This window comes from Panulirus ornatus, chromosome 31 (genome assembly GCF_036320965.1).
Source record: "Panulirus ornatus isolate Po-2019 chromosome 31, ASM3632096v1, whole genome shotgun sequence".
Lineage (NCBI taxonomy): Eukaryota > Metazoa > Arthropoda > Malacostraca > Decapoda > Palinuridae > Panulirus > Panulirus ornatus.
The window spans coordinates 4681337-4708892 of NC_092254.1; the positions used below are offsets into that span (position 1 = coordinate 4681337).

At 37.9% G+C, this 27556-nt stretch overlaps 2 protein-coding genes across 6 annotated transcripts in view; both read left to right on the plus strand.

The window, feature by feature from the left end:
* The window catches only part of LOC139758736 (uncharacterized), a 68081-nt gene that overhangs the window by 8877 nt on the left and 31648 nt on the right, over positions 1 to 27556 (plus strand). For 4 of the 5 annotated variants that reach the window (XR_011714911.1, XM_071680475.1, XM_071680474.1 and 1 more), the window contains 4 exons: positions 2685 to 2761; positions 6283 to 6408; positions 16885 to 17029; positions 25090 to 27533. Coding sequence is in view for 4 of the 5 variants with exons in the window: in XM_071680475.1 (XP_071536576.1) it covers positions 2685 to 2761; positions 6283 to 6408; positions 16885 to 17029; positions 25090 to 27533 (2792 nt within the window). In the remaining variant the exon portion in view is untranslated. The remainder of the gene's footprint in view (positions 1 to 2684; positions 2762 to 6282; positions 6409 to 16884; positions 17030 to 25089; positions 27534 to 27556) is intronic. The other variant, XM_071680476.1, reaches the window with a different exon arrangement.
* LOC139758737 (uncharacterized) lies at positions 6415 to 10594 on the plus strand. The gene has a single exon (XM_071680477.1). It carries the CDS (start codon positions 6624 to 6626, stop codon positions 8769 to 8771), a length of 2148 nt encoding a protein of 715 aa, XP_071536578.1. The 5' UTR covers positions 6415 to 6623; the 3' UTR covers positions 8772 to 10594.

A 27556-nucleotide genomic window follows, 5' to 3' on the forward strand; every position in this document is an offset into this window, starting at 1 on the left:
TTGTTCATGCTTGTGTCAGTTTGATATTTCTAAGTACCCAGGTTATCTTCTTTTCAGAGATTCAACAAATGCTTTGTTGTGTTCTCCAAAAGTGAGATAATCCAGCGCCACTACCTGTAGGTTTCAGATTTATTATGTAACTAAGTTAATTTTCGTTTGACACTTTTTCAGTGTCCTGTGCTACAAATTAGAAACAAGATTAGAAATATGTTTTTTTGATGTATCACCCACTGAGTCTCATTTCAGTTCTGGGTAAAATCATAGAAAAGTAATGAGACAAAGCTAAAAAAATTCCAGAAGATCATAGTAAAATAATGGACAGTCTTCTTGGCTTCTCCAACAAAAGATCTGGTCATTCACATGCAAGTTTAGCAAGTACACATGTCATTTTCTTTATGATAGGAAGTCCAGCACTTTCATGGTGATAAAAAAAAGAAAAATACAGAAGTAAGCATCCAATCCCTTGGATAAGGCTCAATGGTAGGTGGCAGGGGAGGCAGTTGGAGGAGTAAGTGCCCCCCTTATTTGTTCCTCCACTTCCCCTCATACATCATTAGGTGAGACAACCTAAACTAATATTGTGTTTGTTGATTTTTTATACAAATATATTACCTTGGCTGTTTAATCTGTTTATGGATGGGATGGTGAGAGGGGGAATGCAAGGGTCTTGGAGAGAGGAGCATGTATGCAGTCTTTTGTGGGGGCTTGGGAGGTGAGTCAGTTGTAGTCTTCTGATGATACAGCACTGGTAGTAGATTTTAGTGAGAAACAAAAGCTGGTGTTCAAGTTCAGGAGAGTGTATGATGGGAGAAAGTTAAGAGTAAATGTGGATAAAAGCAAGCTAATTAGGCTTAGTAGTGAAAAGTGAATGTTTATGTGGAGTATGAGTTTTAGACAGAAATTTGAGATATGGGAGTGGTTTCGGTAACTGGGAATGAATATGGCATTGAATAGAATCATGTTAACTGAAGTGAGCCAATTGTTGGGTGAGGAGGGTAAAGGTCTTGAGTGCACTGAAAAATGTGTGGAGAAAGAAATCATTATCTGGGAGGAGAAAGGTGGGTATGTTTGGTGGTATTGTGTTTCTGACAGTGCTGTATGGATGCAAGGTTTGGGCCTTATACAAAAATGTACAGAACAAGGTGAATGTGTTATGAATGAAACATCTGAGGACAGCAAGTGGTTTTTGGAGAGTTGATTTAATATGAAATGGTTTGGTAAGGGATAGGTGTGGATGTAAGAGGAGTATGTATGATAGAGCTGAAGAGAGTTTGCTGTTAAAATGGTTTGAACAAGCAGAGAGGATGAGTGAGGGAAGGATGACAAACAAGGTGTACTTGTCAGACACGGCAGGAGCATGGAAAAGAACCAAGGAGAGGGGAGCCTAAATATACAGGAGGGTGCAAAGCATACACAGGATAGAGAAGTTTGGAGTGATGAAGTTTATAGAGGACGACATGCTGTCAGTTGGCTGAACCAGGTCGTATGAAGTGACTGGGAAAACCATGGACAAGTCTGTAGGGCTTAGATGGGGTGTTATGGTTCAAGTACAGATGGAAATTAGTTGTCAGGACCAACACAGTTATATCTTTCCTTATCTATAACAAGCATATTTTCTCAGACACTGTCCTTTTGCATATCATACTTTTGATAGAGAAACAAGTTTGCTTGAAGTATTTCTCAAAAAGTTTAGTAGTTTTGGTTTGGTCTGCATGTGTTTATGATGGCAGTGTGGTGCATTTCATTGCAGTATATGTGAGTGAAATGATAGTTGATGTTATTTTGATAGCATGTAGTTTGGTTTTATAGATTTTTTAAGAAATGACTACTGATCTGAGAATGAAATGGTTCAAGGATGTTGAAATTCAAGGTCAATGTACCTTTGAATATATAGACAGATGATGTCAGTTTCTTATTAGTTGAGTGCTGTTAGTATGAACGTAAAGAAAGATATGTAATGGGGAAAATTAATAGAAAATTGAAATGATTTTTTTCCTGGAGTGTGTAAAGTTGAGGAGAGTGGCAAGTATTGCAAAAATTATTTTAGAAAGTTGTTCACATCCCAGAGTGTAAGGTGAAAAGATGGTGTTCCTGATTGTATGCGAGAAATGTTTTCACGTTCACTCATGTGAGGGAAGGATGATGTTACTGAGTGTATGAGAGAATTATTCTCATCCATGGATGAAATGAAAGGAAGGTGTTACAAGGTGTGTGTGAGAGGCATTCACAGCCATGAGTGAGGTGAAAGGATAGTGCTTCTGATTAGATGTGAGAATGCTGCTCACAGCCATTCGCGTCTAGAATACGTGTGGTTACTATTTTGATAAGATAGTATTCATTTGCATCATTATTTTGTTTTGCTAGAAGTTTATGTGGAAAATTTCACATTGGCTGTTACTGAGTTTTGTATGTAGTGTAAGAGGTTATTCTTTATTGGTCATTATTATGTACAGGATTTGTATGGGTTATTTATTTTTTCTTTTTCTTTTTAGTCATTATTGTACTTTGCAGGGAGAATACAGGGTATTTTTCTTAGGTTATTATGCTTTGTGGAAAGTGTACAGGGATATTCTCTGTAGTTCATCATGATGCTCTTTAGAAAAGTGTATAACATCAAGAGAGAAATTTTGGTTGAGAATATTATATTCATTTATGAAATAACAGATTTTCATTTATCATTTCAGTCAAGATGTTCACAAGGCAGAACACATATGTCCATACAATTGTGATCGCAAGGAAGAGTTTATCAGGAGAGGACAGTGTAAGTCATAAATATGTCTGTTTAGTCATATGGTATGAATTGTATTGCTAGTAAGTGTTCCATTATGTTTGTTGGACTTTTTTAGGGGAAATTAATGAAGAATACATATATGAGTGAGTGCAGGCATATATATAATATTAGTAACAATAATGTGGATGGGTTGGGCCATTCTTTCATCTGTTTCCTTGTGCTACCTCGCTAACGCGGGAGACAGCGACAAAGTATAATAAATAAAGTAAATAACAATAATAGCAGTAAGAAGTATGTGAAGAGAAGGATAGTGTCTTCAAGGGCAAAGAAAGGTTATGTTTGATGATATAGTAGTCTTGTCAGTGCTGTATGAATGCAAGGCTTGGACCTTGAACAAAAATGTAAAAGTTAGGGTGAATGTGTAGGAAATGAAATGTTTAAGGATAATATGTTGTGTGAGGAAGGTTGTTCAACTAAGATATGAAAGAGTAGGAGAGAGGTGTGGTAGAAAGAGGAGTAAGTTTAAGATGTGACTAAGAGGGTATACATGTCAGAAATGGAGAGAACAAAGAAAAGGGGGAACCAGGAAGGATTAGGAAGGATGGAGTGCAAGGTGCTTTGAAGGTTAGGTGCCTTAAAATGCAAGAGGGGTGAGATGTGCAAGAGATAGAGCAAATTGGAGCAATCCAGTTTACACGGTGACGTGTTGTTAGTGGGCTGAACCAGAGCATACGAAGCAGGTGGGTGAAAGCACAGAAGGGCCTTTAGGGGCTGGTTGTGGATGGGGGCTCTGATTTCAGTGCTGTATAGGTGACAGCAAGAGGATGGATGTGAGCAAATGAGGCCATTTTTTTTTGCCAATGCCTAGCATTACCCTGCTAAGATAGGAAAGGTCTGTGGGGCCTGGATGTGGATAAGGAGCTGTGGTTTTGGTGCATTACACATGACAGCTAGAGACTGAGTGTGACCAAATGTGGTCTTTTTGTCTTTTTTCCTGGTGCTTCCTCTCTGGGGGGGGGGTGCTATTTTTTGTGTGGCAGGGTGGCGACGGGAATGGGTGAAGGCAGAAAGTATGAATATATACATGTGTATTTATGCATATGTCTTTGTATATATATATGTATGTATACATTGAAATGTGTATGTACGTATATGTCTCTGTATGGGCGTTTATGTATATATATATATGTATATGAAATAAAAAGATGTTTTGGAAGGAGGTAAATAAAGTGTGTAAGACAAGGGAACAAATGGGAACTTCAGTGAAGGGGGCTATTGGGGAGGTGATAACAAGTAGTGGTGATGTGAGAAGGAGATGGAGTGAGTATTTTGAAGGTTCGTTGAATGTGTTTGATGAAAGAGTGGCAGATATAGGGTGTTTTGCTCGAGGTAGTGTGCAAAGTGAACGGGTTACAGACGATGATTTGGTAAACAGAGAAGAGGTAGTAAAAGCTTTGCAGAAGATGAAAGCTGGCAAGGCAGCGGGTTTGGATGGTATTGCAGTGGAATTTATTAAAAAAGGGGGTGACTGCATTGTTGACTGGTTGGTAAGGTTATTTAATGTATGTATGACTCATGGTGAGGTGCCAAAGGATTGGCGGAATGCTTGCATAGTGTCATTGTACAAAGGCAAAGGGGATAAGAGTGAGTGCTCAAATTACAGAGGTATAAGTTTGTTGAGTATTCCTGGTAAATTATATGGGAGGGTATTGATTGAGAGGGTGAAGGCATGTACAGATCATCAGATTGAGGAAGAGCAGTGTGGTTTCAGAAGTGGTAGAGGATGTGTGGATCAGGTGTTTGCTCTGAAGAATGTATGTGAGAAATACTTAGAAAAGCAAATGGATTTGTATGTAGCATTTATGGATCTGGAGAAGGCATATGATAGAGTTGATAGAGATGCTCTGTGGAAGGTATTAAGAATATATGGTGTGGGAGGCAAGTTGTTAGAAGCAGTGAAAAGTTTTTATCGAGGATGTAAGGCATGTGTATGTGTAGGAAGAGAGGAAAGTGATTGGTTCTCAGTGAATGTAGGTTTGCGGCAGGGGTGTGTGATGTCTCCATGGTTGTTTAATTTGTTTATGGATGGGATTGTTAGGGAGGTGAATGCAAGAGTTTTGGAAAGAGGGGCAAGTATGCAGTCTGTTGGGGATGAGAGAGCTTGGGAAATGAGTTGGTTGTTGTTCGCTGATGATACAGCGCTGGTGGCTGATTCATGTGAGAAACTGCAGAAGCCGGTGACTGAGTTTGGCAAAGTGTGTGAAAGAAGAAAGTTGAGAGTAATGTGAATAAGAGCAAGGTTATTAGGTACAGTAGGGTTGAAGGTCAAGTGAATTGGGAGGTAAGTTTGAATGGAGAAAAACTTGAGGAAGTGAAGTGCTTTAGATATCTGGGAGTGGATTTGGCAGTGGATGGAACCATGGAAGCGGAAGTGAATCATATGGTGGGGGAGGGGGTGAAAATTCTGGGAGCCTTGAAGAATGTGTGGAAGTCGAGAACATTATCTCGGAAAGCAAAAATGGGTATGTTTGAAGGAATAGTGTTTCCAACATTGTTGTATGGTTGCGAGGCGTGGGCTAGGATAGAGTTGTGCGGAGGAGGATGGATGTGCTGGAAATGAGATGTTTGAGGACAATATGTGGTGTGAGGTGGTTTGATCGAGTAAGTAATAATAGGGTAAGAGAGATGTGTGGTAATAGAAAGAGTGTGGTTCAGAGAGCAGAAGAGGGTGTTTTGAAATGGTTTGGTCACATGGAGAGAATGAGTGAGGAAAGATTGACAAAGAGGATATATGTGTCGGAGGTGGAGGGAACGAGAAGTGGGAGACCAAATTGGAGGTGGAAAGATGGAGTGAAAAAGATTTTGAGTGATTGGGGCCTGAACATGCAGGAGGGTGAAAGGTGTGTGAGGAATAGAGTGCTTTGGAACGATGTGGTATACTGGGGTTGACGTGCTGTCAATGGATTGAACCAGGGCATGTGAAGCGTCTGGGGTAAACCATGGAAAGTTCTGTAGGGCCTGGATGTGGAAAGGGAGCTGTGGTTTCGGTGCATTATTACATGACAGCTAGAGACTGAGTGTGAACGAATGGGGCCTTTGTTGTCTTCCTAGCACTACCTTGCACACATGAGGGGGGAGGGGGGGTTATTTCATTTGTGGGAGGGTGGTGATGGGAATGAATAAAGGCAGGCAGTATGAATTATGTACATGTGTATATATGGATATGTCTGTGTGTGTATATATATGTATACTTTGAGATGTATAGGTATGTATATTTGCATGTGTGGATGTGTATGTATATACATGTGTATGTGGGTGGGTTGGGCCATTCTTTCGTCTGTTTCCTTGCGCTACCTCGCTAATGCGGGAGAGAGCAACAAAGCAAAATAATGAAAAAAAATATGTATGTGTATATGAGTGGTTGGGCCATTCTTCGTCTGTTTTCTTGCGCTACCTCGCTGACATAAGGAAACAGCGATGAAGTATGATAAAAATAAATTATGATATGTAGATACGCATAAAACTGTTATGCATGTTTGTTTTTATTGCAGATACAAACAAAAACCAAAGCCATGGAGAAGTGGATCTGCTGGCCAAGTTTGAAGCAGATGTGGTGACAGCTGAGAAGCTCACTGGAGGAGACATGAACATCCTACAAACTTTGGGTGAGGTTGCGGGTAAGCGCAGAATAGACTATAGTGACCTTGGCTTTGGAGCACCAAAACCCAAGAAAAGAAAAGAGGAGGGTGTCAAGAGGGGATCAGATATTGGGCAAGCAGTAGTGTACAAGAAGGTTGGCAACAGAAATATAGGTAACAAACTGCAGAGGGTTGTGATTGAACATAAGGTTCGCATTCTTGAACAGCCAAAAAGAAAAATTGTTGAAGAAGATATGCGTGGGGCTGCAAATTGGTACAAATGTTATAGCTGTGGCTTCACATGTTCTAGATTGAATGTTATCATCTGGCACAACAAAGCCCATATAAAAAAAGTGTATAATTATGACACAGGCATCAAGATTCCAGGAAGAAGAAAGAGAAAACAAGGCACCCCAAAATCAAATAAAGACATCAAGAAGAAGGCTAGGGAAGCTAAAAGCAAAGAGAATATGCAACATGCACACACAAATGGTGAAGTTATCAGTTCAAAAAAAGATGTGGAGGATACACAGCAACTTTTGAAAGATTGGGATGATGATGATGAAGGGATAGATGGGGAAACATTCACATCTCTTCCTCGTAGTTTGGATAAGGAGAAGAAGCGAAGCGATTCAGATGATGGATATAGTGACACTGATGATTATCCTCCTTTGCAGCCAAAGTATGAAAGAAGACCAATGCCCAAGGCAACAGAACTCAACTCTGTCTTTGATGCTTTACTTGCAGCTACACCTGCAAATCCAATTACTCCCTCGTCCAGTCAGACTTCGAATTATGTAAACAATGACTCAGACAGTGATTACAGTGACTGGGATAAATATTATGCAAGGGATTCTGGATCAGGGTCAGAAGATGAAGAGGTAGAACAGGAGAGTGATATTAAGAGTCTCTGTGAAGGAAAGGAAGGAAAAGCAGAGGCAAATAATGATACAAATTCTCATATGAAACAGGAAGAGAAGGATGATGATGAGGGCCATTCTGTGCAGGAGGATTGCTTATATGAAGCAAGACAAGAGGATTGTCTGGAGAACACTCCCTCTCCTAAGATTGATCTTGTAGAGAATGTAAACTCAGACTCACTTGGTGAGATAGATAGAGAAGAGTTGACCTCTGAACCAAAGGAAGATGGAGAAGAAGTAAGCTTTCAGAATGCATATTATGAACCAGATGAGAATGTTGTTGAAACAGTAGATATAGTTGAATCAGTGGGAAATGTAGATGAACCATCAGAAACTATATCTGAACCAGCTGAAGACACTGATAAACCAGCTGAAGAGAGTAATGAACTAGCTAAAGATATTGAAAAAACAACTGAAGATATTGGTGAACCAGTTGAAGATGATTATGAAGCAGCTGAACTTATTGGTGAACATACTGAACCTATTGGTGAACCACCTGAACTTATTGGTGAACCACCTGAACTTATTGGTGAACCACATGAACCTATTGGTGAACCACCTGAACCCAGTGATGAACATGGTAAAGTCAGTGATAAATCAGCAGAAGACATTGGTGAACACAGTGACTTTATTGATAACCCAACTAAAGACTTTGAAGAATCAGATGACTGTACTGATGATATAGAACATCATTTACAGGAACCAGAAGATATTAGTGAATCATCCAGTCATTTTGACAAGCCAAATGTTGAAATGAATGAGTCAGCTAGGGACATTGATGAACTTACACAAAATATTGATAGATTAAATCAAAATATCAGTGAATTTACACAATCTGTTAGTGCCAAACTTGGTGAAGACGAGGAAGAGACAAAAAATATACATGAAACAGCAAAAGGAAGAGGAAGCACCCATGAGCTAACAGATAGAACATTTGAAACAACCTCTACCATCTCATTGCCTTCCCACTCAAAGGCAGAGTCTGCTTCAGAAGATGGATGTGAGTCATTAAAAACAAGTGATGCAGCAGCTACTTCAAGCTCAGGTATGACCTATATGCTAGTTGCAGTAGATGCCCATGGGAACACTGTGCCCACTGTCCCAACACCAGCCATTAGTGAGGGAGGCAATGATCTGGTTGCTGTAGAAGCTGCAATGGAAGATGGGACCACACGCACACTATACATTGATCCTTCACAGCTGGGACCAAATGTAGACTTAAACAATCTAATGCTTCACATTGACTCCAGTGGCCAAGAGCATGTTATTATCCCATCATCATCCTCATCAGATTCAGAAACTCCATGTCAAGAATTACACCTTACAGAGACAAGTGGCATTCACCAAAATGTGATAGAAACCTCAGATGTCCAACCACCATACCCAACAGGAAGTCATGGCTACCATCAGATAGATTTTGAAGAAACTGCTCACTCTGATCATTACACTTCCACTCAGCCAGATGAGAGTGAAAGTTTGTGAATGTGATGGTGCTCATAGGAAGTAATATACAATATATGATTTATCATGAGCTGGGATGGTGTGTTAGATCTGGTAATTTTAGTGGGAAATATATTCTATTGTCACCTGCACTGTATTTTCATGTTAGATTTGTCCCATTTTGTGAAAGGTGATGGGATTTTGAATATAAAGACTAAAAGGAGTTAACACTAGCACTATTATGTATATTATTACTTAATTTTGATTTGTAAGAAAGTATAGTGTTGATCAGACAAGTATGCACTTTAATAGTACATTTCAAGGCACCGAGTCATTGAATTCTTGAAAAATGTAACTATTAAAGGGTAAAAGTTGCAAAAAAAGACAAAACAGTTTTCATGTTGAAACCGTCAAAATTTCTTTTTTACACAAAGAACCATTCAAAGCAGGAGTCATTCCTGCTCTGTTATATCAGTTCTATTTTTATAGCTGTATATCTTGCTGTTTTTGTCATAGGAATATTTTTTCTACTTCTCTATATAAAGCTTTCTTTTCATTCTAGTGAATAGATTTAAGATGGGATAACAAATCAGTAATCACCATGTTTGCCTTCATTATACATATTAATGAGAACATTATGTTTAACATCACTGTATATAATGAACAGTAAAAGTGGGACTACATTTATTTTAATTTTTAGTTTATGGTGACAGTTTCGACAGTTTCAATTTTCAATCTGTCTTCAGTTGTGGCTACTCTGTTCACAGTTGGTTTATGTTAGTCAAATATTAACGAGAATGAATCCATAAGATTAGGAAAACTGACAAAATGCATAGGGAATTTTCTTATGATTACTGATATCACAGTCTATTGATATTAGCTTGATTAGATTCTTTAGTTAGCAAAAAACTGAACGTATTCAAGGACTGTTTAATATCTTTTGTCCTGTATTTTAGTTTGATATATTGCATTTTACTTTCTTTTTAACTCCTTTATGTTTATTGTAGCAATACATAAATGCTTATGCTTGTGTGACCACTAATAAGAAGTATCTTTTGCAAGTTTATATGTGTACTATACAAAGTTAACTCTTTGTGTGTACCAATCTGGAATTCTAGCCAGTTACCTGATTACATCTCAGTACAGTACTTTTATCCTTTTTAGGAAACTTATTTTTGTTGTATCGAAACAGAAGTATCAAAATTATTTAGTTCCTGTCTAAGACTGAAAACTAAGACAAAATACTGAAAGCTGAAATTATTGTAATTGATCCCATAAAGCTTAGAATTGTGACTGAAAACTGAGACAAAATAATGAAAGCTGAAATAATTGTAATTGATCCCTTAAAGCTTAAAATTGTGACCAGTGTAGCCCTGCTTCAAATGGTTTTTCTCTGTATTGCATGTAATATGAAGAATGAATTTTCAAACTTCATTATGTTCCATGTTGGATTTCTTAAGAGACAACATAGCCAGTATATTTTGTGCTTTGAATAGGACCATGATTGACTGGGTTTTAAGAACATAACTTTTCAGTGTTGACGACACTTATCTTCAGAAATATTTTTGTTGGTATGCTAAGAATAAGATATTACAAGTATTTATCACTTTTTGGTGAGTTAGAATTAAGCAGTTTTGAAGATGATGCCTTCTTGAAGGTATTCTTACTTTTTCTTCAAGATTATTTAAGTTCAGACAGTTATTAAATACAGTAATTTGAGAGTTTTACTGGAATTAGGATAACTAGAAATTCGAATTTTCATTTTAAAGGATTTTTACCAATTCATATTGTCAGTTTTCCAATAAAGAATGTTTAACTGTTCAAACTTGAACACTAACATCTGATACACCATAAGCCAGTGTAGGTGTATCATACAAGACCAGTGCCAAGCTTGGTATTCGTGTGTTAACCAAAATTTTTTCGGCACATGCCAAATTGGATGATATCTAACTAGCATCGCCCAGTTCCACAATAAGGTCTGTATGTAAACTGATGCAGCTGTGTTTATATGGTATATTTTTGTACAATGTGTGTTTGTTGGTGTTTTTGGGTGCGTGTGTATGTCTCTTGAAGAATGGCTGTTGTTAGAGCTGGTAACCTATTCTAAGACTCCACAATAAGTTAATCGTTCGTATAGATGTTTGTTAATGCTGTTACTGAGTTAGCACCTTGGTTATGATCCTCTGCAGCAGAATACAGTATGCACAGTATTGAGAAAATGTATGCCATGTATTACTTTTGGGAAGTTTTGTTGCTAACAGGTCTGTTTGTTGTTGTTGAATTTTTCGACATGATACATATCACAGTCTTTGTGTGTGATTTGATATGACACACTTTCATTCAGAACATAGGTTTTATTAACCGGAATTTCTCCATGATTTTTGTTTCTCTTTTCCACTTGAATGTAAAGCTATTGAGAAGTGACCTCCCCAAATGAGAGAGCAGAAAAAGGTGTGTTGAAATTGTTTGGACATATGGAGAGAATGAGTGAGGAAAGATTGACAAAGAGGATATATGTGTCAGAGTTGGAGAGAACAAGGAGAAGCGGGAGACCAGGTTGGAGGTGGAAGGATGGAGTGAAAAAGATTTTGAGCGATAGGGGCCTGAACATACTGGAGGGTGAGAGGCGTGCAAGAAATAGAGTGAAGTGGATTTATGTATACCGGGGTCGATGTGCTGTCACTGGACTGAACCAGGGCATGTGAAGCATCTGCAGTAAACCATGGAAAGGCCTGTGGGGCCTGGATGCGGAAAGGTAGCTGTGGGTTCAATGCATTACACATGACAGCTATTTTACTTGATCACTGTTTCCTGCGTCAGCGAGGTAGTGCCAGGAAACGGACAAAGAAAGAATGGCCCATCCACTCATATATACATAAGCACCCATGCATGCACATATACATATCACCATATATACACATATACATATGCAGACATATACATATATATATGCATGTACATATTCATACTTGCTTACCTTCATCCATTCCTGGCGCTACCCCATCCCACAGGAAACAGCATCGCTACCCCCTGCTTCAGTGAGGTAGTGCCAGGAAAACAAGCAAAAAAGACCATGTTCATTCACGATCAGTAGTTCATTGTATTTTCCTGTCATTCCAGTAGTATATGCAGTGGATTGAGGAGGAGGTAGGCATGGCAAATGTATGATTGTATTTTTTCTAGGTGTGGTTTCACACTGTATACTCCTAAACACAGTAAAGTTGACAATCATATATCGGAAATGGGAGCATAATAGAAGGGGTTCCTGAAGCTGCCAGATCCACTCCCAGATATCTAAAACACTTCACTTCCTCCAGTTTTTCTCCATTCAAACTCACCTCCCAATTGACTTGACCCTCAACCCTACTGTACCTAATAACCTTGCTCTTATTCACATTTACTCTTAACTTTCTTCTTTCACACACTTTACCAAACTCAGTCACCAGCTTCTGCAGTTTCTCACATGAATCAGCCACCAGCGCTGTATCATCAGCGAACAACAACTGACTCACTTCCCAAGCTCTCTCATCCCCAACAGACTTCATACTTGCCCCTCTTTCCAAAACTCTTGCATTCACCTCCCTAACAACCCCATCCATAAACAAATTAAACAACCATGGAGACATCACACACCCCTGCCACAAACCTACATTCACTGAGAACCAATCACTTTCCTCTCTTCCTACACGTACACATGCCTTACATCCTCGATAAAAACTTTTCACTGCTTCTAACAACTTGCCTCCCACACCATATATTCTTAATACCTTCCACAGAGCATCTCTATCAACTCTTATCATATGCCTTCTCCAGGTCCATAAATGTTACATATATAAATATAAAAATATGTATATATATATTTTTTTTTTTTCCAAACTATTCGCCATTTCCCACATTAGCGAGGTAGCGTTAAGAACAGAGGACTGGGCCTTTGAGGGAATATCCTCACTTGGCTCCCTTTTCTGTTGCTTCTTTTGGAAAATTAAAAATAAGAGGGGAGGATTTCCAGCCCCACACTCCCTCCCCTTTTAGTCGCCTTCTACAACACGAAGGGAATACGTGGGAAGTATTCTTTCTCCCCTATCCCCAGGGATATATATCTATATGTGTGTGTTTGAGTACATATGTATATATACACACACCATGGCTGTTTGATTTGTTTATTGATGTGTGGTTTGGGAGGTGAATGCAATGATCTTGGAGAGAGGGACAACTATGCATTCTGAAGGTGGCCTGGGAAGTGAATCAGTTGTTTGCTGATACACGGCATTGGTGGCAGATTTGAGTGAGAAACTGCTGAAGTTGGTGACTGAGTTTGTATGAAAGGAGGAAGGTGAAAGTAGATGTGAAGAAAAGCAAGTTTATCAGGTTTAGCTTGATAGAGGGATAGGTTAGTTGGGATGTGCATTTGATTGGAGAAGATTCGAAGGAAGGGAAGCATTTTAGTTGCCTGGGAGTGGACATGGTAGTAAATGGAACCATGAAAGTGGATGTGAGGTGGAGGCTAATGTTTTGGGAGCACTGAAGAATGTGAAGAAATAGAGGTGGTTATCCGGGAGGGCAAAAGTGGGTACGTATGAGTGTATGTTAAATGGATGTGAGACGTGCTGTAGAAGAGGTTGTGCGGAGGAGGGTGGATGGGTTGGAAACTATTTTTATTAAGCTCCAGTCTCTGACAGAAGTCCACATCAAAGCCAGGCCTTCATTACTATATAAAGGTGCTAATGAAAGAGTAAAAGAACAGATGAAAAGTATTTACAAATTTTGGAGGAAGTGAAAAATCTGTCTTTTAAAAAGTGCCAGGTCACAGTTATTGGAAAAGAAGTGAAAGGGTAGAGAGTTCCAAAACTTTGAGATGTGGAAAAGAAACCATTGTCATAATGGTCCACTCTTTGAGTTGTCAGTGGGTACTGCATGGTGTAGCTGATGGTGGGGGCACACAAAAAACCAGGTCTCTGGAGCAAAATCCAAAGTAGTACCAATAGAAGAGGGAAAGTGAACCAGCTTTGTGGCTTAGGGAAAGTGGTGTAAGTGTTGATGCTAACCTGGGAGAGTTGATAAGTCAGACTGCTTTTGATTGGGTTCTATCTAGTGAGGTTGCAGAGCTAGAACCCTCCCAAATGTGAGAGCAGTATTCCATAAAAGAACGGATCAATCACTGGTGTAAGTGGAGCAGCTTTCCAGGAGGCAAGAAACTGGGCAGAAATTGGGTCTTGGAGTCATTGAATTTTATCATATTTCATCTACAACACTGAGATATCCTGTCCAAGTTTTGACTTTATAAAGGAAGTTCTGTCGCAACAAGATGCAGATCAAGGAGAGGAGGAGCAGATTTGAAGGATGTGGAGGAATGCTCTGTTAAGTTGTCAGTATATTTGAGAGTAAGTATCAAAAAGGGTAAGAGATACATTTGGTGAAAAGAGTGGGGTTGAGAGAGATTAACAGTGTGCCACAATTGTTTGGTCATTTGGAGAGAATGAGTGTGATGTTAATAAAAGAGTCAGAAGTGGATGGAACAACGAGAACAGGAAGACCAAAGTGGAGGTGGAAGGATGGATTGAAAATTATTTTGATTCATTAGGGCCTTAAGTTGTTGAAGGGTGAAAGACATGCACAGGAAAGAGTGAATTGGAATTTTATGATATACAGGGGTTGATGTGCTATCAATGGACTGATCCAGGACATGTGAAGCATCTGGGGGTAAAAAGTGGAAAGTTTTGTGAGGCCTGGCTGTGGTTTAAGTGCTTTACTCATGACAGCTAGAGAATGGATTTGGCCTTTCTTCATCTGTTCTTGGAGCTGCATGTTTAACGCGGGAAGTGGCAATCAAGATTGAAGAAAAAAAAGTATATATATATATTTATTATAATATATATTTATATGTATATTATTTATTTTGCTTTGTTGCTGTCTCCCGCGTTAGCGAGGTAGTGCAAGGAAACAGATGAAAGAATGGCCCAACCCACCCACATACACATGTATATACATACACGTCCATACATGCAAATATACATACCTATACATCTCAATGTACACATATATATACATATATACACATATACATAATTCATACTGTCTGCCCATATTCATTCCCATGTCACCCCGCCACACATGAAATGACAACCCCCTCCCCCTGCATGTGCGCGAGGTAGCGCTAGGAAAAGACAACAAAGGCCACATTCGTTCACACTCAGCCTCTATCTGTCATGTATAATGCACCGAAACCACAGCTCCCTTTCCACATCCAGGCCCCTCAAAACATTCCATGGTTTACCCCAGACGCTTCACATGCCCTGGTTCAATCCATTGACAGCACGTCAACCCCGGTATACCACACCATTCCAATTCACTCTATTCCTTGCATGCCTTTCACCCTCCTGCACGTTCAGGTCCCGATCACTCAGAATCTTTTTCACTCCATTTTTCCACCTCCAATTTGGTCTCCCACTTCTCGTTCCCTCCACCTCTGACACATACATCCTCTTTGTCAATCTTTCCTTACTCATACTCTCCATGTGACCAAACCATTTCAAAACACCCTCTTCTACTCTCTCAATAACACTCTTTTTATTACCACACATCTCTTACCCTTTCATTACTTACTCAATCAAACCACCTCACACCACATATTGCCCTCAAACATTTCATTTCCAGCACATCCACCCTCCTCCACACAACTCTATTTATAGCCCACGCCTCGCAACCATATAACATTGTTGGAACCCCCATTCCTTCAAACATACCTATTTTTGCTTTCCAAGATAACGTTCTCGACTTCCATACACTTTTCAACGCTCCCAGAACTTTCGCCCCCTCCTCCACCCTGTGATTCACTTCCGCTTCCATAGTTCCATCCGCTGCCAAATCCACTCCCAGATATCTAAAACACTTCACTTTCTCCAGTTTTTCTCCATTCAAACTTACCTCCCAATTGACTTGTCCCTCAAACCTACTGTACCTAATAACCTTGATCTTATTCACATTTACTCTCAGCTTTCTTCTTTCACACACTTTACCAAACTCAGTCACCAGTTTCTACAGTTTCTCACCCGAATCAGCCACCAGCGCTGTATCATCAGCGAACAACAACCAACTCACTTCCCAAGCTCTCTCATCCACAACAGACTGCATACTTGCCCCTCTCTCGAAAACTCTTGCATTCTCCTCCATAACAGCTCCATCCATAAACAAATTAAACAACCATGGAGACATCGCACACCCCTGCCGCAAACCTACATTCACTGAGAACCAATCACCTTCCTCTCTTCCTTCTCGCACACATGCCTTACATCCTCGATAAAAACTTTGCACTGCTTCTAACAACTTGCCTTCCACACCATATATTCTTAATACCTTCCACAGAGCATCTGTATCAACTCTATCATATGCCTTAAGGTAGAATTTGCCCTGAGTTGCCTGATGGTCTTACAGTTCAATCTAATTTCCAGTAACTTGATATCCTGGTATTGTTTTATAGAAATCCAGCAGGGATTATATTGGTGATTCATGCAATCTCAACTTTTCTTGCTTGTTGGACAGTAATCTGAATACATTTTTCTCTTGAAGTGAATTGTAATTTTTCTTGTGTCTTTGAAGTTACATCATCATTGTCCTCTTCATTCATACTAGTCATTGTTATCATTCATTCATTTGGCCCAAGAATTATGTATAATGTCTTTTCAAGATAACTTATTTTCTTTTTAATTTTTTCAAATTGAAAATTATTTTTATTTTTTCTGGATTACTTGAAGTTAGACTTATGCAAGGTTTCCTTGTGTTTTATTCCCCTCTCATGCACACTTTGTCATGTTTCAGCTTCATCTTCCTTGCTTTGTTCATCAGATTTTTCAAAGCTGGATTTGATTGTGTTATGATTTGCATGTTGGTAGTAATTGGACTTGAACTGATAAGAGGGTGATTATACCATGTAGATAGTTTTTAATATTTTTGTAGGGTTTTACATGGTGAATTATATGTTACCTGGAGATTTATTTGTGCATGTAAATATAGCAGTAAGATTTTGTATTTAAAGAATCTTTTGTCACATGGTTTGTCTTAAGTATGATTTTTTTTTTCTGCATATCTTTTATGAGGGTCACCCGATATTGGTGTTCCAGAAAAATGAAATGTGATCTGATCATATTAACAATTTCAGACGCATGTAGCCCATCCTACAACATACAGAGTAGCCCCACGAATCCCCGTCTAGAATTGGATTATACATTAATGTCACACAAGCTGGTGGCTTCCTCTGACTCCCTGTGTTCAACGTGTGTTGCCAATGATGATTATTTACCAAGGTAATAGAAATAAATGTGATACTTTGAGAAAGTTCATAAACTTTGTATTAGGATCGGCTTCACTGTATTCATTACTTTCCCATACTTTAGGGATAAAAGTATTTTTAATTTTGTACTGAGTAGAACATGCTACAGTTACATCTTTACTTCTCTTGGAAATGTTGGAACTTGTATATGCACTTTATCAAAATTTTTCTTGAAGATTATAATTGTTTACGTTTAAGATATTTTTAAGATTATGATGTCTAAGAACTTTTCTTGAAAAGTGCATCATTTAGGCTGATGGATGCCTTATTCATTGTTATGTTATGATTTGTGCTGTCAAGGGTGCCAGTATAATTTGTGTAGTTTTTCTGTCTGGGGTTGTAGAATTCTAGAGCAAATAAACACAATTATGATTCTTAAAATTATCTTCTTTTATTTTGCCAAGTCAGAATTATGAAACACATATGGATATTAGTATCTCCATTAACAATAATACTAATCCATATATGACATCAGTACAACTATTCATCCAAAAATTCAACCTTTGTATTCCCCAAAGGTGAAGAGAACTAAATTTGTTTGGTGATGGTCAGTAATTTTATATTCTTGTGGTTGGTGAGGAGGGATAAGTTGATATATGAGGACTATATACTTGTCACTGATTACATGCACTCATAGTTTGTGTAGTTCATTTATGATATTGTACATTTTAATTTTCATGCAACGGTTTAGAACTTCACTTCAAATTAACTGCAATATAATGGCCTTTACACAAGTAAAATATGATGAGAAAAATATTTACAGCATATTCTTCATACATATAATGACAATATGAACTTATAGAGACATGAAGCAAAGCAGGCTAGTATTAGCATATTGGCTTTTGTCTCTTAAGAATGCAGTTTCATAAGTTACGTAATGTATTTACTTATTAGATATTTGATAGAAATAATGAAGCATTTAATGTTGAAAAACTTTAGAGATATCAAAACATTTATTGTTGAAAAGCGATTTAGTATTTGAGTATCAGCATTAGCATGAAAATTTCACTTAGGATGATGAGGGCTTGAGTAGGAACCAATAAGAATATATCAAATGAAGCCTTCATTAGAATCTTTTGTCTTGGCCCTTGACATTTCCAAAGCACTTAGGGGGTGTGGCAGTAATCTTTACTTGTTAAACTTCATTCTTTTGGCTTTTCTGCTATTCTCTGTTATGTTATACATTGTTTCTTTTACAGTTGTTCCATTGTGATTAGTTGATGATGGAGCTACTTTTCCCCCGTTATCTTTTCAACAGCAGTGCCCCTCAGAGTTCTAACCCATCGCCTGCCTTCTTCCTACATAAATGATCTCTCTTTAACTTGTAACCCTGTTCACTTGTAAACAGATGATTCTGCTGTGCATACTTAACCCATTTTCTTCTTCTCTCTCACTTAGATGCCTGTTCTTTTTCTTGCACTGAACGTATTTCTTTTAATTTTGACCAGTGCAGCATCTAGAAATGGGGAATCAGTAACCAAGGTCAAATTCAGTTGTGCAAAAAGCCAATTTCTCTCTATGTCTATTAATAGATTTCATTTATTTCATCTAATTGAATTTGAAAACATTTCAGTTTAGTTTTGCATTATCATGAACGTGATGGACATATCTAAATCATTTCCTCAGTCTTGGAAGCTTCACATAATGAATTTCACAAAATCTTTTTTCCGAATGCTAGAGGTGGTGCAATATCTCTATCCTCTGCGGTCTGTCCCATGAGCATGAGATACTCTGATATATCAATAACAGTCAGGATTAGGATCTTTTGTTCCACAGTATTTCTGGTGAAGAAACCCTGGCCTTCCTCACCCTTCACTAACCACTCAGCTGTGACATTGAAAGTTTACCTGTTTTGGGCCTACCTCTGCCACGAAGAGACTTAGTCCCAGCCATGCTTTCAACATGATGCATGAATCGAGAACAACATTCTCCATCCCATGTATTATTACCCTCTTTTCTTGTTTTTTTTATATTTATTTCCTTTTTTGAGAGATTGGTGTACTGTATGCATGCTGTGTTCAGTGTTATAGGATACTTTATACATGTTTGCAAATTTATATTTACTTCTTGCTCTAGGAGTCCCATCTAACTTCATTGGGGTTCCTTGCAGTGCTTAGGAAGCCAACCATGTTCACCAGGCAAGACTAGAGGCCATAAAGTGTAGTGATGTTATATGTGGAGAGAATGCAAGGCAATTGAGTAATAGGTTTTTGGTGTTTTCATTGTGGTAGTTGCATTTTGAGCATGAAAGGTCTATGTTGAATAACTATGTGAAGTATTGCAGGGATAGTTGGTGTAGATAGATGGGAGAGTGTAACTCACTTATGTCTTATAATGGGATGATGAGTAAGACTTATGTAGCAGGGCAGTAGATGCATGCAGCAAGAATGGGCAAAAGGTCTGGTCTGGTAAGTGATAGTTAGCCAAAAATTGTTTGCTAGCACATGATGGTGCCATCTAGGCATACATTGTTCAGCATTATGCCTTTAGTCTGTGTAGAAACGTACATAAAATACACAGAAAAAAGTTTAAAATATAGTACAATTTACAATATAGCAAGCTATTACGTTCAGAATGACCATTGATCATTTGCTGGCAAGTGGTGCTGCCACCAAGGCACACAATTTACAATACTGATAAATTGTCCATGAAGAAAGAAAAGAAAATAATGAACATAATACACCAAAGAAAATGTAAAAAGTTTTGTGAAAAGTTGTAGTTCATGGCAATAGCAGATGATTACTCACCAGAGCAATCATTCACTGATAAGCATTGGTGTTGCCAACAAAGCTTATGCTATGAAAGTATAAAGGAAATTGTCCAAGAAGAATGGAATGATGTACATAGAAAAATGGTTTCAAAAACGTTACTGTTCATGGCAGTAGCAGCATGTGTTGAGGTGTACCTGCAACCCAGATTGTTAACAGTCTTTAACGCATTATAAACTCCTGTGGTTGAAGCACCCAATGAGTCTTGTCTTGTTCTTCAAGGAAGAAGAGGAAGAGCATAAGATATAAAGGAAAAGTTAGATACATTGATCTTGTATTTTCTAAGATCAGCATATGTAATTTAGACTCAAGGTAACCACTTTAAAGATTGTTTGCCAAGTCTGACAGTTTGATAACTGGACAATTATTCTAGGCTGTAAGGAGGCTTAGTGGTATATTGCAATACACTTCAGAATGAGGTGGGTATTGGTATTCAGTTAGTACACAGACTTGGCACTTTTTTAGTTGTTGCCTTTTGATTTTTGCACATCCCCACAAATTCTCTGCATAGTAATTTTGGACCTGCTCCAAAAACTGTCATTGAAAGTGGTAGTTCTGACTTATTTCAATTATTTTATGGTATTTTCAACTTCTCCAAGGAAATTTACTTTCCAAGGACTTCAAGTTAGGTACATCTTTTCTATAAAAAGTATTTTTTACCACTGTGGACAATTTCTTTTTACTTTCCAGCCCGAACTTTACATGGCTAGGAATAGATTGGAACCCTCAGAGTGGTACTTTGTGTCCATCCAGGGACAAAGCTCAGGACTACCCACATTTGTTATGATTGCCTTATAATCCCAGACTTGATGTCTCAAAATTAAGTAGAGCAATTTTTGGAGAAGTTCAGTCTGGAAGCCTGTTTCAATGACATGGCAGGGCTGCAGGCCAAAAAGGATACCTTCTCTCCAGCAGAACTCAGAAACCTTTCAAAAGCATTTCCCCAGGAATTTCTTATATTCTTAGGTTGGTGGAGCAATGTTACAGACCCTCAAATATCCTTTGCTTTGGAGACCACTAGCAACTTCTTTGGTGGTTAAGGACTCAGTGAATCAAGGATGAGGATTCCATTCTTCAGAAGGTTAATAGGAATGGACCCTTGAATGGTTTTTCATATCCCAGAAAGTCTTGAGTCCAGAGAGAGTAGAATTGTATTTCTGATGGCCAGCATTGTAGTTCTTCATAACCTGTTGTACAGACTTTTGCAGATCCCAATTTCTCTTACAAAGTTAGTGGGAAAATCTCTCCCTAACTGTCCTAAGGCCTTTTTCTCCAAGCCTTTTATCATCAAGGAAGATGCTATGTTTGGTTAGATACTATATCAAGATCAGACACTGCATCAAGAGAAATGTCTCTTGGATGGAAAACTTTGATTAGTTCCTTTTCCTTGGAGCAGCACACCAAGCTGATCTCCATTTTAAGACAAGGTCGTTGTTGCGGCGTATCGTGTTCCTTGGATTGGAATTATTTGAACCAGATCTATCTTCCCCCCTTGTAGATCTTCAGGGAAATGTTCTATTTAGCTTGTTGGTTTTCATGGTTTATTAGCACTGTTGGCCTAAGCTGAGAGAGACAACCTTGGTGCCAGGAACTCCTGCAGCATGCCATACTCCTCAGTGGTACCTCAGGTTCAACTAAACCACTTCAGTTTTTTGCAGAACCCCAACCTCAAGTCCTAGGTTCTGATATTACATATATGTATTTTTTTTTCGTATACAGGAAGAGGTTTGAAAAATTCCCAACTTTAATACAACATTCATGCTTCTACTAAATGACAGAACCAGTGAAACTGGAAAAGTCTTTAAGCCCTTCCTTGAAGAATCTGATGTATATGACTGATGACTTATGTTTTGAGTCTCTTCATTTTTATGAATGGGCTAGTGGCCCAGTTGCCTCTTCTAAGTGTGTACAGCTACCCCTGTCTCTGGGTTTTATCATTAATCTGACAGGCCTTGCTTGGAATAAACTTGTCCGATTTTTCTTTCTAAGGAGATAAGTTGTTTCTTCACCACAGCTTGAGCAGAAGTCATGAAAAATCCTAGGCTTTTTACAGTCTGTGTTTCTGGCAATTTAGTTCCTCAACATCCTCCCATAATAACTCATTTTACTTGTCTTGGGTTCTGGAAGGAGAGTTAGTGAGTTACACACTGTTCCCAGACACAAGAAATCTCTTTTGATAACAATCTCTTAATGCGCTGAAATAGATGAAAACCCTAGGTTTTTAACTTGCAATGAAACTCTAATGTAGAAATTGCATTTTTGTCACATACTCATAAGACACTTCATCAAGAGGATATGCCTCAAGCCCAGTAAAACTCTAGTAGACCAGTTAGACTGTACTAGTGATTATCAAGGGTACAATGTATTTGTGCATCCAGAAACCTTGAAAACCCTTTAGGCAAGGATTATCCCTGTCTGTACTTATTAAGAAACTTGTTTTTTTGGAGTACCTGGCTTTTAACCAGAGCACTTAATGTGAGGAAGTTGGTCTTTGCTGTGACCTTCCATAAAGGAAGTCAAGGAAAAGATTTTTAGCGCTCTACCACTTTTGTCAGTCAGAACCTTAGTTTAAACATTGTGGATGTTCCTTGTCTGACTCTTAAGTATACCTTTGGAAAAGTCAGTTTCTAGTTTGCTTATTACCAATAAAGATATACTTTAATTTTAGATTAAGCTTAGTATTTTATATGTAAGTTTTCTAGACCCCTCTCCATCTTATTGTTTTGCTCTCATTCTCACAGGATAGACCACAAAGAGAAATTTAGATATTGAAAACTGAAACACTCTTTTCAGTGCTGTGTCCCATGAACATTTTTTTGTTTTTCTTAACCACCTCCCTTTTTTTTTTTTTGCAACTGACTATGACCACTTTTGGGTTGCTCCCATTATCAACAAAATATTTGAGCTGCTTGTGGCTGGGACCAAGTCGGTCAGTAACATCCCTGTAGCAGTTTCTGATTGGCCAAGGCCAAACCCAAAATGAGTGGGCTACCAGTGCCATGGCCGAGTGGTTAGAATATTGTGAGGAATGCCATTGATTCTTCCCTAGAAATACTGAAGATACTAACACTGATTATCCTGAGATATCCAATAAAATGTCTCTCATGCTTGTAGCACACTGCCATGAAGAAGAAAGATTTTTCAGCTTTCAAAACCTACCTTTTCTTTTGAGCAGCTTTTCCATTTCTACAGGGAACTCATTCACTCCGCTGTGGAGTGCTGACTGTTCTGCCACCTCTCTCTTAAGCACAGTGGAATCAAAGGCCTTCTTCCTTATTAACCTTCCTGTTATCACCTCAATCCAACCCTCCTTTTCCAGTAGTTTTGATTTTGCTTTTCTCTGTTTGTTGTACTAGTATTATTTCAGTCATTGCTCTCATGAGCTGTAGTCATGTGTCCCTGCTCCTGGTTGCTGCTTCCCTTAATTTCATTTTAGAGACAAGCTGCACAAGGATTTACGGTTATGATACATCTATTTTTTCTTTTATATACAAACTGTGAAGTACTCTTCTTTCGGCTTTTCATATCCTTTCTACCTCTAAGAAACTGCTCTACAAACACCAAGGAATTCATACTAGTCTCGTGTCTTTTTTCTTACGCATTACCTTACCTTTCATTTGATATGGCCATGATTAAGTAGTGCTTTTACCCATATCATGTTGGCTACTTTCAAAAATTAAGAGAAAAAGTGTCTCATCATTTAGAAGTGCCATGAAACATAGTCATGAGGAATTAAAGAAGAGATTTATAGATAGCAGATCAATTCAGGGCTTCAAAACACTTTTCATTTACCCCTTTAATGCTGAATGGAAATAAGTGTGCTAGTTAAAGTCTCCTAAAATTATAGATCCTGTGTGTTGTGCATCTGAAAAAAATCTTAGATAATCAATATTTAAATAGGATTATTGTTGTGTATGATAGGAATAGGCATTATGGGAAGAAACACCATGAACTAAGTTTTGTTCATTATTATTGTTTTAATGTCTTTTCTCTCAATTCAGTTCCATATTAATTTTTATCCCAGACACTTTTCGTATTTGTTTATTTTGGTACACAGCTTAACACTAAACTTTTTGCCATTACTTGGCAGTAATCAGTTGTATCTTTCAAGATATTTCATTAAAGGATGATTCATTTATGATTTTGCTAAGAGGACTTCACTAAAAAAAAGGCGTTTGCAAATTCATTACCTTTAGACTGGAGAGATTAGATCTGTGTCTAGAAAGAAACTCATGGTTTGATTATGCAGTTATTTTCAACCACTTACTAAGTCAGGAATTTCACATGTTATTTTAATGTAAAGATACAACTCGATATACTGGAATTGGTATCAGAAGAGAGTAAGAGAACTAAGTTCCAAAAGAGGTAAATTGTGTGAAAAAGATAACATTGACCATGGGATTTATGACATAATAAGTTAAGAAGATACATGGTCATTTACTTGGAAGTCACAAGAAGAGACACCCCTGAAGATTTGGAAAGATACAATGAATGATTTGTATAGGACTAGAGGTATAGAGGTATTTTAGATGGATTCTAGTGAATTATGTTTATCATGTACAGAGGACTTATTTTGTGAGAAGATGGAGATGTTAGTCTCACATGACAAATCAATTTAGTGTGTTATTCTAAGAATTAATAATTCCTGTATTAGTGTGGAAGACCATTTCAGCACACTTTCAGGTGTGTATGATTGAAGTGAAGTGAAGTATTCTTGTATCCTTCCTTATGCTGAACTTAATTACCATGTGATGTAGACTCCTGATTCAGTTATGACTTTTTTTTCTTTTTTAAATTGACTGACATGGCATAGATGAAATATACATCAGTCAAGACCTTGGCAATCTGCAGAGTATATGTCTGATTCCTGCCTTCTTTTTCTTGTAATCATAGCTTTCATTTTGTTGTCATCTCTCCTTGTTCTTATGATTTCTGTCTGTACAAATGCATTCCAGTCCTATCTCACTTTCTAGAAAATGAAGACTTTCCTTCCTTACTCTCTGTCCATTTATCAGTCTGTTTTATATATTTGTTTGTCATGTCAGTGTCCATACATTTGGTTGCCTGCAATAATAACATTATTGTTTTTGCAGAATCTGTATTTTGGCCTTGCAAAAACAATTAGCTAGAATTATACTTACTGAATCAGATATCAAAGCTCACAAGAATATATTAATTTCTTAGCTGTACTTATTTAATGGTCTTGCTAAAGTAAGCTGAAATCATGTTGCTGTGGGGGTTCTCACCTGTCTTCTCTTGGTTTCAGACCCCAAAGGAATTTGTGGCCAGAGATAGGAGAGGGAGTCACTGAGGGACATGAGGCTCACACTCAGGGTGACTCTGACTCCTACAAGGTGAGGAACCCCCACAGTAATGACAAAGACCAGAGCAATTACCAGACAACACATGATCAAATCACTTCTCAGCTAAATGAACAAAACATGGCTTTTTTTAATGATCATATCTTGGGAGCCACTGATGTGGAAGTAAATGAGCTGCAGTTTAAGAACAGTCACTCTGATTCCCAATTACAAGTACCAACAGGGGACTGTCAGTGCTGTTTTGTGGATAGTCAGAGTGATAGTATCGTAGAATATGTTATTCAGAAAAATTATGGTAAAGAAAATGAAGAAAAGGATCATGATCTAAAACAGTGTATATTTGATGAAAAAAGTAATGTTGACATGCATGTTACTGAAAAAAACCTTGTGCAGTTTAATACAGTTAAGGATCACAGTGTTAACATACTTGACAATAAAGAAAAACAAAAACAGACTCTTAGATATTCTGATAAGATGAACATTATTGATAGTGCACTTGAATGTGTACAAATCCAACACATAGACAAACAAGCCTGTCAGTTGCATAATGATGAAAACTTTAGGACTGAGGCACATGGACAAGAACTGTGTCCTACAAGTGAAGTAAAGAAAGTTAAGACCCTTGATGAAGGAGACTCTGGTAGGGAGGTGAAAGATCAGAAGCAAATTCATACAGCCAAAGAGATTAATATGGGTTTCATGGTAATAAAACAACAGAACAGTCATTGTGACAAGCCTCTCCAGGTTCAGCTGGGTAACTCAAATCCACAGTTTGATGACCACTTGAGGTGCAAGAAATATATGGAGGAGAAATTCCCTAATAGTGTACATGTATTAAAACATCCTACAAGAAATACAGAAGTACTTAGACATTCCCATAATATTTCAGAACAGAACTGTCATCAGACACAAAAGCAGTATGGTTTGTTGCATGAGCAACAAGGTAGTGCCACTCTAGAGCAGCAAAGTAATATCTCACAGGAAAATTTACAAAGCCAGACTCAAAAACTTTTCTTCACCAGTACTGCTATACAGCCTGAAAAATGTGAAAAAGAACAGTATGGTACAATGTATGTGGCAAATGTTGAAATCAATATGCTCACAGGAACTGATGATTCAAAGTACATTGTAAAAGATCTGCACAATGGGCAGCTAACTCATCACTATCCAGCTGGCATTGATCATAATGAACATCTGCCAGATGCAACAGATAGTATACTCAGTGATGAAACTTCCCATTTTGTGGAAGTCCACAGTGAATTGATGATTGAAAATTCTTCAACAACTGCAAGTCTAATTCCGAGACAAAGTACAGGTACTAACGATTTAGACAGAATCCCAACAGATCTAATAACTTATTCTCTAAATGAAGATACCAGTACATTGTACACGAAGTCTTCACACAGTAATTGTACATTAGTGAATGCCCCTTCAGTGTCAGTGACATCCACAAAGGAAACAAACAGTACAAATGCAGATGGGGATGCCACTGACTTTGAAGGGTTTGAAGCTGAAAAAAATGAGAATATTTATGCACTTACAAAAATTTTGGTAGATATTATCAATAATAGAAAAAGATTATATAAAAAAAAAAGTGGTATGAAAAGAAATAGACAAAAAAGAACAAAAAGTTCTGGTTCTGGAGGAAAATTTGGAAGAAACAAGCAAATAAAAGTTAAAAAGGGAAAAGCTGGAAGAACAAACACAAACGTTCCAGTAGCAAAGTCTGAAAGAAAGAAAACTAAAGGTGCAAAGAGAAAACTTAGAGGAAAGAACAGTAACTGCTCAGTGAATGATGATTCAGTTGTTGAGAGTAAGCCATCCTTTATAGAAAAGAAAAATGATCCAAGATTAGTTAAGAACATCAAGAATACACATAGTACCTTAAAAATGGGGCATGCAAAGGTTAAAAGAAACTTTAAACGTCAGTTAGACTCTAAGAATCTACCTGACAATTATACTAAAAAGAATACCTCAAATGATAGACAGACAAACATAAAAACAAGAAGTTCCAGAAAAGTCATGACAGATAGCAAACAATCAGAAAGCTCAAGACATCCAGCAAGGAAAAGAAAATCAACAGAAATGGCCAGTGTTTTAAAGAGAGAGACCAAAATTATAAGAAAGGAACTGTCACCTCATGAGCTTGATATATCTAGGGAAAAGAAGCAGAAAAAACAAGTTAAAGTAAGAAAACCAGGATTACATCCAAAGAAGAAAGTTACAAGTAGAAGAGGCAAAAATAAGAATCGGAATTTGGATATACGTGGAGGTAGTACAAAGGAAAAAGAGGAGGAAAGCCATTCAAAAGAAGAATATTTTGGATTGTCTGATAGATTGGAGATGGAGGATGACCTTCCTGACCTGACAGTAGCACCACTGATTAAAGGTAAGTTGGGAGATTGTTGAGTA

What these genes read in the sequence shown, in the direction of transcription:
- LOC139758737 (XM_071680477.1), top strand. Translation starts at nt 6,624, where the DNA reads ATGCGTGGGGCTGCAAATTGGTACAAATGTTATAGCTGTGGCTTCACA.